At 50.5% G+C, this 11436-nt stretch overlaps 7 protein-coding genes across 7 annotated transcripts; 4 read left to right on the top strand and 3 right to left on the bottom strand. All coding sequences in view use genetic code 12, as the record gives it.

Annotated features, from left to right (window-relative positions):
• Nucleotides 1–88: 88 nt before the first annotated feature.
• On the bottom strand, nt 89–2350 carry UBP13 (ubiquitin-specific protease; the record flags this gene model as incomplete). Its single annotated transcript, XM_034155631.1, has 1 exon — nt 89–2350. One exon carries the CDS (start codon nt 2348–2350, stop codon nt 89–91), a length of 2262 nt encoding a protein of 753 aa, XP_034012214.1.
• A 1136-nt stretch (nt 2351–3486) lies between these two features.
• DIURU_002925 (uncharacterized protein) lies at nt 3487–4341 on the top strand (the record flags this gene model as incomplete). Its single annotated transcript, XM_034155630.1, has 1 exon — nt 3487–4341. The coding sequence occupies one exon, from the start codon at nt 3487–3489 to the stop codon at nt 4339–4341; it is 855 nt and encodes a 284-aa protein (XP_034012213.1).
• Nucleotides 4342–4639: 298 nt separating this feature from the next.
• Nucleotides 4640–5707, top strand: RFC5 (replication factor C subunit 5; the record flags this gene model as incomplete). The annotated part of the gene is made up of 1 exon (XM_034155629.1): nt 4640–5707. One exon carries the CDS (start codon nt 4640–4642, stop codon nt 5705–5707), a length of 1068 nt encoding a protein of 355 aa, XP_034012212.1.
• A 48-nt stretch (nt 5708–5755) lies between these two features.
• On the bottom strand, nt 5756–6148 carry DIURU_002923 (uncharacterized protein; the record flags this gene model as incomplete). The annotated part of the gene is made up of 1 exon (XM_034155628.1): nt 5756–6148. The coding sequence occupies one exon, from the start codon at nt 6146–6148 to the stop codon at nt 5756–5758; it is 393 nt and encodes a 130-aa protein (XP_034012211.1).
• A 534-nt stretch (nt 6149–6682) lies between these two features.
• VPS24 (ESCRT-III subunit protein) lies at nt 6683–7294 on the top strand (the record flags this gene model as incomplete). The annotated part of the gene is made up of 1 exon (XM_034155627.1): nt 6683–7294. One exon carries the CDS (start codon nt 6683–6685, stop codon nt 7292–7294), a length of 612 nt encoding a protein of 203 aa, XP_034012210.1.
• Nucleotides 7295–7952: 658 nt separating this feature from the next.
• Nucleotides 7953–8558, bottom strand: DIURU_002921 (uncharacterized protein; the record flags this gene model as incomplete). The annotated part of the gene is made up of 1 exon (XM_034155626.1): nt 7953–8558. One exon carries the CDS (start codon nt 8556–8558, stop codon nt 7953–7955), a length of 606 nt encoding a protein of 201 aa, XP_034012209.1.
• A 658-nt stretch (nt 8559–9216) lies between these two features.
• Nucleotides 9217–11043, top strand: DIURU_002920 (uncharacterized protein; the record flags this gene model as incomplete). The annotated part of the gene is made up of 1 exon (XM_034155625.1): nt 9217–11043. One exon carries the CDS (start codon nt 9217–9219, stop codon nt 11041–11043), a length of 1827 nt encoding a protein of 608 aa, XP_034012208.1.
• Between the last annotated feature and the right edge of the window lie 393 nt (nt 11044–11436).

Raw genomic sequence — 11436 nt, 5'->3', positions numbered from 1 at the left:
ATTTGACTAAGGTATTGGTATTAGACGAAAAACCACAATTTGTACATGCTACAAAGATTACAATCTATGTGTAATTTACTCTAAAAGTTTAACCCTTCCGTTTGAACCCAAATATACTCTTTCTGCGCTCCATGTCATTGCCGCCATTAGTTTCTGGCGTGGGACCTGCCCCTGACAGCAGCTTATCGCGGCGACGGAACAACAGCTTTTTGCGAGCCATCGGTGGCGGCGCCGGTACTGGGGCTGGGGCCAGGTTGAGAGGTGCCGGTGGCGGCGCCGTGTCCTCTAGCGTATCCGTAGATTGTGCCGGGTAAGTGACGTACGGCGAGTATGCTGGGATCAGACTCGACAGCGACGTGCGGCCGTTCTTTTCCAAGTCGTTGTCGGATTTGTCGAAGAAATTAAGCTTGAAAAGCCGCTTGTCGGGAAGCGGCGCCGACCCCGTTTGTGTAGTCGGTATGGTGCCGGTTGAAGCCGCGGTTGCTGCTGGTGTTGCTGCTGCCATCGTCGGAATGGGCGGAGGTCTGGGCTCGGTAGTGGCCATCGACGGAATCGACAGCGACACCAGGTCGTCGGGCTTCGACAGCGGCGAGTGCGACCCCGTGGCCAGCTTTTCTTGCGAGTAGTGTTGGAGTTCGTAGTAGTCATGACTGTTGAAGATTCTTGAGGTGTTATAGCCCTCCTGACTCTGGTCTTCACCGAGGTGTTGGTAGAAGAGAATGTACGCTGACCCTAACCCGGGGGAGTTACCAAAGAACCTCATGACGTACAGGTCGTCGACAATTTCCACCGTTTCGTCATCAAATAAGAGCCACACCCCAGGACGGTACTTACAAAGGGCGACGTAGTGACCGTGGGTGGGACCTCCACCAATGTGGACGACGAGAGCGTATAACTCGTACATCAGCTCCAGTGCCACGTCGTCAGTGGTGTTGAATAACCGGAGGTTGAATGGGTACGATATCAGGTCGAAAAGCTTCACCATACGGTCCACCAGCTCGTCGTACTTGAACCGCTTCATATTAATCACCAACACCTCGGGGAGCTTTGCAAGCTTGATTGTCTTCACCGCTTCTTGCAACAGAGCGCATCGGTTACAGTAGAATTTGTTTTGGTTGGTCAACACTTCCAGCTGGCTGAAGTTATTAAGTAAGTGTGATAACAGGTGCGACAGCCGGTGGTCCAGCGGCGGGATATCCACCGAGAGGTCGATGAAGTGCTCGTGTTTCAGGGTGACGGTCTCACAACTAAGACACTTGGTCTCATTGGTGATTTTTCCCTGGAAAATGTCGGTGCACCAGTTTTTGGTACCCCCCGAATCTCGCTGGACACAGTCGATGATTTCGTTGAGCAAGTAGTTGTAGAATTCGTGAGCGTCGTGATGCATGTTGTTCTGGCTGAACAAAAAGTTTTTCGCCTTTAACTTGGCGATAAAGTACAGCGGGCACACCACCCCGGTGGTCAGCCGGTTGTCGATCATTGCCTCGAACATGTCTCGGAGAGCGTACATGAGACACAGATCTTCGTTTTGCGCCTTAACGCAAAGCGGAGAGTCCAAGTTGATGATGGGTCCGTTGATCAACGCCAGCTTCTTGCGGTGATCGCTCAGCGGGTTTTCCGCAAACGCGTTCACGGGACTCAGAAGGAACGGTTCCGGGTACGGGATGCCGACAACGATAATCGACAGCCCTTCACCGCCAACAGAGCCACTGCCGTTCAGCGATTGCACCAGGTTATCGTCGAGAAGCATCAGCAGCGATTTTGATGTGGTGATGTTTTGCTTGATTAAAGTATTATTGCACCGCGTGGCCTGGACCGGTAACCTAGCAAGTTCAGGACACTTCATCACCTCGATCCGTTGAGGCGTGCTGAGCCCTTCGCATTGGCCGGCAGGCATGATTTGTGGGTGGGAGAACTGCAGTGCCAGCGATACGCTGGGCATCCGTGACGGTTCCGGGTTAGTATTGTTGAATTTGAGGCCGAAAATCAGTCCCTTGCGCTTAGGAGCACCGGTAGAGGCATTGGCGTCGACGGCTTCGTCGCCCTTCTCCTCCTTGAGCTTATTTTGGATTAACTGCTCATACTTGACGGTGAACGAATGGGCGCCGACCCCCTTGACTTCGGGCTTGTACCGACGCTGTTCGCCGGTGTCCAGGTAGCCGTAATTGACGAGGTTGTCGCGGAAGCGGTCCAGGTAGAACAAGCACTGGAGAATGGAGTTGCAGTAGCAAGTGTTGCCGAAATTTTCCATGCCGAAAATCTTGGTGGGTGTTGACGGCTGTTTGGGATGGAATTGCAATGACGACGCCAACGTCGCCCCTGGGGGCTCGGGTGGCTCTGATCGAGTCATGGCTGGGGTGATGAGTTTCGGACGATCCCAGCGGTAATCGTCTAGTATGCCTATCGTGGGGTTCGCACCGTCGGCTCTGTGCAGGACAGACACTCAGCGGTCGGAGCCCTCCCCTCCAACAACCTCGTCGACCTAAACACGCTATTAAGTACGCCATGGCGAGTGATGGGTAGCGTGTTAGTATCGGAAAGTGATGTTGGTCACGGTTTGAATGAGGACGAGAAAGTGGGAGAGAATTTGTAGGGCACACTGAGGTGGGGATTGACGTGGCGATAAAGGAGAGGTGGTGGCGTTTGGCGTTGAGTGATGGTGGTACGCGTTTGGAGCAAGTTAATGACCTTTGAAGATGTGTTTTTTTGAAAAGATTTGGCGGGGCCCGCCTTAGGCGAGGGGGACAGCTAGGAACACGCCACTATGCAAGTGTCAATTGGCCCCAGTGCGTCGGCGTCTCTTGGCGCAGGCTATCGGAGGATGGTTGACCATTGTCTATTCGCTGGAGAAGTCCGTAGGCTGTGGCAGTGTGGGGATATCTGCAGCTATTGGTGCCGCGTACATGTTTACACTTTGGGTTCAGGCACATTGCGGTAGATACAGCCCAGTCGGCATTTTGAGGCAAAATTCACCTGAAAAAGACCACGGAAAAGAATGCCACGAGAACCACTGCTATGAGAATAGTCAATCTGGATTGGAAACGGTCCTCACCTCCGATTTGTGTGTATCATCAACGACAATGTTATTGTCACCGGATGTCGCCGCAGCGAGACTGCCCCCACACTTCGACGCGAACCGATTAAGCTTTAACATTACACCACAGGCAAACGGCACTTACACAAGCAGGTCAAAATCAAGGGAATTTCAAAGATAATAGTGACGTGACCAATAAAATGAGCCTAAGCAACGTCAAATGATGCTGTTATATTTGTTTTCGGTATAATTACAAATGCCTGTTTCGACCCCCCAGGGGGGCCTCGTGTTCTAGCAGAAGATCTCGCTTTTACGACGAGGTGCCGAATCAAAATACCAAGAAAATTATGTGAAAATGCTCTGACGGATCGAGAAGGGCGGGTTACTCTAATCATTCAGAGCTATGGATATAAATACTCAGCGGTAATGGGGATTGCAATAAACTTTGCACCATGCTCTTTTCCTCCGTTATCAGCTACTTGACGCTTGCGTCGTCGGTGTCTGCCATCTACATTGACTCCAGCTTTGATTATGGTACCCTCGAGCTTAAGCGGGACTCGGTGGAGCTTGACACCAGTTTCTTCCGCATTCCCGATAATGCTACTAAGGACGACTATTTTGACGCTAATAAGAACTGGGCCACCAACCTTAACAAGACGGAATCGTTAGTGTTGGAGACGTCGGGTAAGGGCCAAAAGCCCCATACGTTGGTGATTACCTGCTCGGACTCGCGGGTGTCACTGGCGGCATTTGGTGTGTACCCCGGGGAAATCTTCGAACACAAGGATATTGCCAATGTCATTGTCCCCACCGATATCAACTCTCAAGCGGTTATCCAGTACGCGGTGGAGAACTTGAAGGTGAAGAAGATCATCGTTGTAGGTCACACTGGCTGTGGTGGGGTCAATGCGGCGATGGAGTCGACACCGGTGGGTGGGGTGCTTGACTTGTGGTTGAACCCGGTGCGGTCGTTAAGAGTGTCTCACTTCGATGACTTCAAGAAGATCAAGTCCAAGGACGATAGAGCCAGGCACTTGTCTGAGTTGAATGCGGTGCAATCGGCCCAGGTGGTGAAGACGCTTCCTCCCGTGGCTAAGGCATTGAACCTGAAGGATATCGAAGTGTGGGCGTTCCTCTACGACACTGCCACTGGGTTGATGAGCGACCTCGAGATTCCCGAAACCAAGCACCTGGCCATCTACTTGTTGAATGGCGACAACGACAAGGATGAGGAAAAGAAGGAAAAGGAAAAGAAGGAGAAGGAGAAGAAGGAGAGAAAGGAGAAAAAGGAGAAGGAGAAGAAGTAAAAGGAAGATAAGTAAAAGTGCATGTAATAGATTGTGTACAAACGTAATAACAAAATTCAATTCAATCTACTTTTCCGAAGTATTCATCATTTGATGAAATTTCGAAATTACAACACTTTTCCATCACTTTTCACGAAGCGTACACGTAAGCGTATCAGATGAATTAGAAGATTGCTGAGATTCATTTAATCGTCGAGACAATTCTGGTGGCTTTTTTTTTTTCATTAGCCAATATCGCTTGCTTCCTCACCAAAGCGTCATTTTTCAGACGCGTCGCGTTAAGGGTAACCATCTCAACATGTCTCTCTGGGTCGACCGCTACCGCCCAAAGCAGCTTGACCAATTGCTGTACCATCAGGATATTAATGCCAATCTCAAAGCCCTTGCACAGTCGGGCGACTTTCCCCATTTGCTCATCTATGGTCCCCCTGGGGCAGGGAAAAAGACCAGAATTTATGCCACGCTTAACGAGATCTTTGACCGGGGGGCAGAGAGATTGAAGATCGACGTGAAAACTTTCACTACCCCTTCTAACAAAAAGCTCGAGTTCAATGTATTGTCGTCTCCTCATCATCTCGAAATCACTCCCTCTGATATGGGCAACAATGACCGAGTAGTGATCCAAGATTTACTTAAAGAAATTGCTCAAACCGAACAAGTGGACATGAGTCTGAAACGTCACCACCACTTCCGGATTGTCATCATCAACGAGGCCGAATCGTTGTCTCACGATGCCCAGGCGGCATTGAGACGAACGATGGAAAAGTACTCGTCCCAGATCCGGTTGGTGATGATTTGTACCCTGATTTCATCTATCATTAGTCCCATTCGACTGAGAACTTTATTAGTCCGCGTTGGTGCCCCCGAAGTACCAGAAATCGTCAGCGTGTTGGGCCACATCGCTGAAAAGGAAAAAGTTAAGTTTGCTGATGACTCTCAACGTGACCAAGTACTTGCCAAAATTGCTGTGGCCTCTCAGCGTAATTTACGACGGGCCCTCCTCAGTTTTGAAACCCTCGCTATGCAAAACCTGGTGTTAACGGCGCAAATGCCGGTGGTGACGTTGGATTGGGAGGTGATCATTAACAACATTGCTCGAGATATCAAAAATGAACAGTCGGTGAAGTTGCTTGCTCGCATCCGAAGCGCATTCTACGAGTTGTTGTCGCATTGTATCCCCGCTAAGGTGGTACTTAAGACATTAGTGCAACGCTTAGTGGAGCTTTTCATTCACAATACGCCTTTAGTGGTGACATTGATGGAACACGCGGCCGTCTTTGACGAACGGATGCTGTTGGGACAAAAGCCAATTTTCCACCTCGAAGGGTTCGTGGCTAAGGCGATGGTGGCGATACAAAACAGTTAGCGGTTAAAAATTTAGGGTTCATTTAATATAGTCATTAGATATTTAACACTAAGTCTGAATCTTGTTGTCAGAAGCAGACTTGGTCGCCAAAGTAGGGGTGCTGGTGCTGCCTTGACGCGATTCTTCATAAGTGGGAGGCTCGTCAGCGGAGGACGAGTTCAACGGCGCTGACAGGTGACCTTCGCTGCCGTTGACAGGAGTGGGGACATTTTGTTCATCATCTAAACGCTGGTAACCATTTCTAGGTTGTTTCTTAGTGAGGATAAACCAGATGGCATAAATAATCCCGGGGAAGTGACCGCAAAGGGTGAATAGCACCACAAGCAACGTCGACAGGTTCCACACGCAGTAGTTGTTGAGGACGATCACCGGGAGCGGCGGGAAGATAAGCGCGAGGAGAATCAATAAAAGCTTTTGAAGCCCTTGGTTTGGTCTCGACATGGTAGGTTGGTTGTGACAATGCAAGTGGGTTTTATCGCGACACTGTGAGATTGTGGAGGGGCAGTGCGGGAGGCAATTGCGTGATGCTAATTATAGAGGCAGCGGAACGACGACGTGAAATTATGAGGGCTGAGGCTGAAAGTCTACTTGAGGCAGTATTGTCAAAAGTAAAGCTTAACAATATTCACTAGATAAAGTCTAGAAACTCGACTATCGTGGCCAACGCGGCGCTCTCGTTTCCGGGACTTGCTCTGAGTCGCCCCCTTGAGTTGGATCGGCAACATAGAAAGTTTTGGATTACCAACACATCAAGTCATATCAGAGACAACACGATACCTCGATAGCAAACCGCCATTACTTTTGTACCCCTAATGGTGGGGTGCGAGTTAACCCCAAGTGGCTGATCACTCGCACTAACACCGCTCGAGCGACACCGACCATGGACTACATAAAGCGAGCGGTATACGGGCCGGACCCGAAGGAACAGGTATGTGAATCCCTAGTGATGATGTCGAGGACACTACTAACCGGTAGATGCGCAAGATTAACAGCTTGCTCCGCAAAAACAGCCGGGAGCTCGACCGGTCGATGAACCAGCTAAAGCCGCTCGAAAAGAAGACCGAGACCCTTATAAAGAAGCTGGTCAAGGCTGGCGACGTCAAGCTGGCCCGGTTATACGCCCGCGAGCTCATCAACATCCGTCGACAGTACACTAAGCTCCACACGCTGAAGGCCCGGTTAGAGCTGGTGACGATGGCGGTGAATGAGCAATTCCAGATGGTGAAGTTGACCCAGCTGATGGGGCTGCTGACGATGATCATGAAGGATGTCAACCAGCTTGTCCACGTGGGTGCAATCTCGCAAACTATGCAAGAACTTCAGAAAGAGTTGTGTAAAGCAGGCATTATCAATGAGATGATGGACGATATGGTTGACTTAGAGATTGAGGACGATGAGTTGGAAGGCGAATCCAACGATGAAGTGAATAAGATCATCGCTGCCTTGACGGAAGACAAGCTCAACCTGATCGACACCGAAGTGCCTCAGTTCGCCGCCGAAGAGCCGGTGGTGGACGATGTGATTGCTGAAGACGACCACCACGAGCTCGACGAGATGCGTGACCGGTTGAAGGCGTTGAATGGTTGACAATTCCTGTATTACTTCCTATATTGAGTATGACGCTAGCTGGAGACGGCCAGTTGGACCAGACAACACCGAACCACCCCCTTTAGAACGAGCTATTAATTAACGACGAGCCGGCTTCTGCTGGCAGCACACTTTGTCGCATTTCGAACACCGTAGAGACACCACCCCGCTCCGCTCAGATTTGTGATGTATGGTAAGGTAGCACCCGCATTTGCCACAGTTGTATTGTTGTAACATCGACATTGGTGGAACCGGGTGTCGGGGTGGGTGTTTAAGTAATTTTCAAAAATAGACGACGGTGGTCATGGTGGGTGTTTCAACAATGCATACGCGACTAAACACGAAGCCGCAGCAGATAGACGACGCTGTAAGGCCGGTGATCAGCAGGCACCGCCGCCGGCCGGCGACTGACCGCGGGAGTGATCACGGTGGACGATCCGATGGTGCTCACGAGCATTTGTGGGTACTGCGGTGCTGGTGCCGGTTCCGGTACCGAGTCGCGCTCACAGCAGAGCGTCTTGCAGTTCCAGCACATGTATATATTATGGTGGCTAGCAGTGCAGATGATCCGCTGAGGGATGCGTTCGTCGCAATTACAGTCGCAGGTGAAACATTCATTCATGACAGGATCGTATTCAGGTAGCGAGAGAGGCCCGCCCTATTTATGGGTCTGCTCATATTCAGACCACTGCATCAGCAGTTTCAAGCCCTCATAGCGCGTCAACTCCATGGTTTTGTGGGCCAAAGCCTGCTCATAAAATCGAACGGTGTCTGATTTAGCGACATCGAACACATCGCTTTTGCGAAGAAGGTTCCACACAGTCGTCTTTTTGTCCCACCCTTCTTCCTCGGCTACCAGTGGTAAAAATGTGCCGGAGTGGGGGCGGTGGTGGTAGTCAAATTCGACTCTGAGACCATGAACACCCACCTCCCAATCGTCCCACTTATCAATGGGCGTGAAATTAGCTAATAGGGTAACGCTCACCGATAACTGGGGTAACTCAGAGGCGGTGATGGGCGGGAAACGCAGGTCTTGAAATGCCAGCGACAATGCAAACCGCTTGACCCCTTGCTCGAGAGGCATGTCGGCGAAGGTGCCAATACACCCGCGAAGGTTGCCGTTACGGTTCCAAGTGACGAAAAGCGGGTACCGCTGCGAAGTGAGGGTAGTGTCGGGCTCGTAGCTGGTAAGCAGCTTCAACGGAGTGCCCTTGAGCTTGTTTTCAAGCACGGCAAACGCGTATTCACACACGCCTTTGCTCATTACTGTGGGTGGCGTCGGGAGGTGGTGAGCGGTGAGGTGTGCCCCTCCTCTAGAGGTGCCGGGGTTCGTAACAGCGATCGAGACATTTCTGTGGGGTGTGGTTCGATAGTTGCATGGATTTAGGCTAGACGACGAGCCACGAATCAATAATTCGCTTAGGGCTCATGTCGGCGTCCCTTCATTATTGAAGGAGAGAACCCCCCCTGGCATGCACTCGCAGCGTCGAAGCCAACAAGACAGCCACAATACGATAGTGTCTCGCATCAGTACAGCCCCTGACAAAACTCGTATCAATGGAATTACTAGCATGATCAATTATCGGGACTAAGACAACGGTTTTTGCGACTAAACCGATGTATATTCACTCATCTTCTGATAGCCCAATTATGGCATAATGTCGGCATCATGGCGCTCACAAAGACACACTTTAGAAATATCGCGAACGCTGGTTCCATTGGCTAGTTACATTGGGCTATATAAGCATTGACCACCGAGACGATCACCATCACCGTGTCAAGATCTGACATTAATGTCCCCCAGATACTGCCATCGCAGCCGCACATTGATCGGCCTCACGGCGCCGTGGGTTTTAAGAAGCCGCACACCCAACAACCAGACGTAGGTTCTCAGCATTTCCTCTCCACCCACCCACCCCACGATGCCTGCCATTGATCCCACCACTCAATCGAACTATCGAGAATTCACGGTGCACCAAGGGGCGATCCACATGGACGTCGACTTCGATGCCCGCGTCGTCCACGGGAAGGTGACGTTCACCCTTGAAGGCGCCAGTGCTACCAAGGTGGAGTTGGACACGTCGTACATCACCATCCACGAGGTCTCCGTCAATGGGACTAAGGCTGAGTACACCCTTCACTCGAGAAAAGAGCCGCTTGGGTCCAAGCTTGAGATTACCCTCCCGCAACCGATGGAGGGGAAGTTTGACGTCACCATTACTTACGATACCACTGAGCAAACCACCGCGCTTCAATTCTTGGATAAAGAGGTGACTGACGGTAAGGTGGCCCCTTACTTGTTTTCTCAATGTGAAGCGATTCACGCCAGATCGATGGTGCCTTGTTTCGATACCCCCTCCGTCAAATGCCCTTACAAGTTGAGTGCTACCTCGCCTTATAAGGTGTTGATGAGTGGTAGACCTCTTTCCCAAGAAGGCAACACTTACTACTTTGACCAGCCCGTACCCATCCCCCTGTACTTGATCACGGTGGCGTCGGGTGATATCACTGGGTTACCGATTGGCCCTCGGTCTACTGTGTACAGCGAACCGGTGAAAGTGAAGGATGCTCAATGGGAGTTTGAAGCGGATATGGAAAACTTTTTACAGATCGCCGAGAAGTTGGTGTTTGCCTACGAGTGGGGTACTTACGACGCGTTGGTGTTGCCAGCTTCGTTCCCTTATGGTGGGATGGAAAACCCCAACATGACTTTCCTCACCCCTACTTTAATCTGTAAAGACAGACTGTGCGTGGGAGTGGTGGCGCACGAGCTTGCCCACTCGTGGCTGGGTAACTTAGTCACCCTGGCTCTGTGGTCGCACTTCTGGTTGAATGAAGGGTGGACGGTGTATCTTGAACGTCGTATAATTGAGGCCATCGCTGTTGCTGAAGCTAAGCAAAAGGGGTTGCCCAACCCTGAAGAATACGGGGCTCAGATGAGACTGTTCTCTGCCATCATCGGGTGGACGTCTCTCGAAGGTGTCATTGCCAACATGGGGGCCGATAACCGCTACACTAAGCTCTACCTTGACTTAACTCCTGATGACGACCCCGATGATGCGTTCTCGCAAGTGCCTTACGAAAAAGGTCTGAGCTTGTTGGTGCACTTGGAACAAAAGCTTGGCGGTAAAGCAGTGTTTGACCCCTTTATCCCTCATTACTTCAAGACCTTCAGATACAAGCTGTTGGACACTGACGAGTTCTTGGAATGTCTCTACAAATTCTTTGCCGACAAGAAGGACATCCTTGATCTGATTGACTGGAAGACCTGGTTACACACCACCGGGTTGCCTCCCAAGCCTGCCTTTGACACCACTTTGGTTGACCAATGCTACCAATTGGTTGACAAATGGAGCAAAGCCAACGGTGACTACACTCAGTTTACTGAAGATGACCTTCTGCTGTTTTCGTCGAACCAAGTGGTGGTGTGGCTCGACACTATGCTTCAACACAAATGGGACCAAGCGACCTTGGCTGCCATTGACAAAGCATACCCTACATTGGGTTCCTCATCGAACTACGAGATTGTCTTTCGCTACTACAAGCTTCAAGTGGCTGGAGGCGTGCCTGAATACTGTCAAAAGATGGCTGAATGGTTGGGCACCGTTGGTCGCATGAAGTTTGTGCGTCCTCTGTACCAAGTGTTGGCTAAAGTTGATCGGGACTTGGCGGTGAAGTACTTCAAAAAGTGGCAGGATTCGTACCACCCCATCTGCCGGTCGTTGGTTGTCAAGGATTTGGGCTTGTAAGCCATTTATATTGCATATATATTGCATATATACATAATGAAACTGTGAATGATGCATTTAAAGTACTGTTCAATCTAGTGTAACCATTAAAACCCCAAATTGTACACATATCTAGCACCTCTGAATTGACATTACCCCAACTTTTTCCAAATCGGGCGTGTAGCTCAGTTGGTAGAGCGTTCGCTTAGCATGCGAAAGGTCTTGGGTTCGATTCCCAACTCGTCCATTGTTTTTTGCTCTTCCCGTGGAGAAACGCGCATGCTTTCGGAAACGAATGCCGCTACTAGGCCCATGCCGAGGGACGAGATTCACGTGCGTCTTATCATTGATCACGTCCCACACGACAAATAGCGGTCGAACCACTTTTTCATTCAGCATATATCTTGTACTAGG

The sequence above is a fragment of the Diutina rugosa genome (assembly GCF_008704595.1).
Source record: "Diutina rugosa strain CBS 613 chromosome Unknown scaffold18_size221135, whole genome shotgun sequence".
Classification (NCBI taxonomy): Eukaryota; Fungi; Ascomycota; class Pichiomycetes; order Serinales; family Debaryomycetaceae; genus Diutina; species Diutina rugosa.
This window is presented reverse-complemented; position numbering and strand designations above follow the sequence as displayed.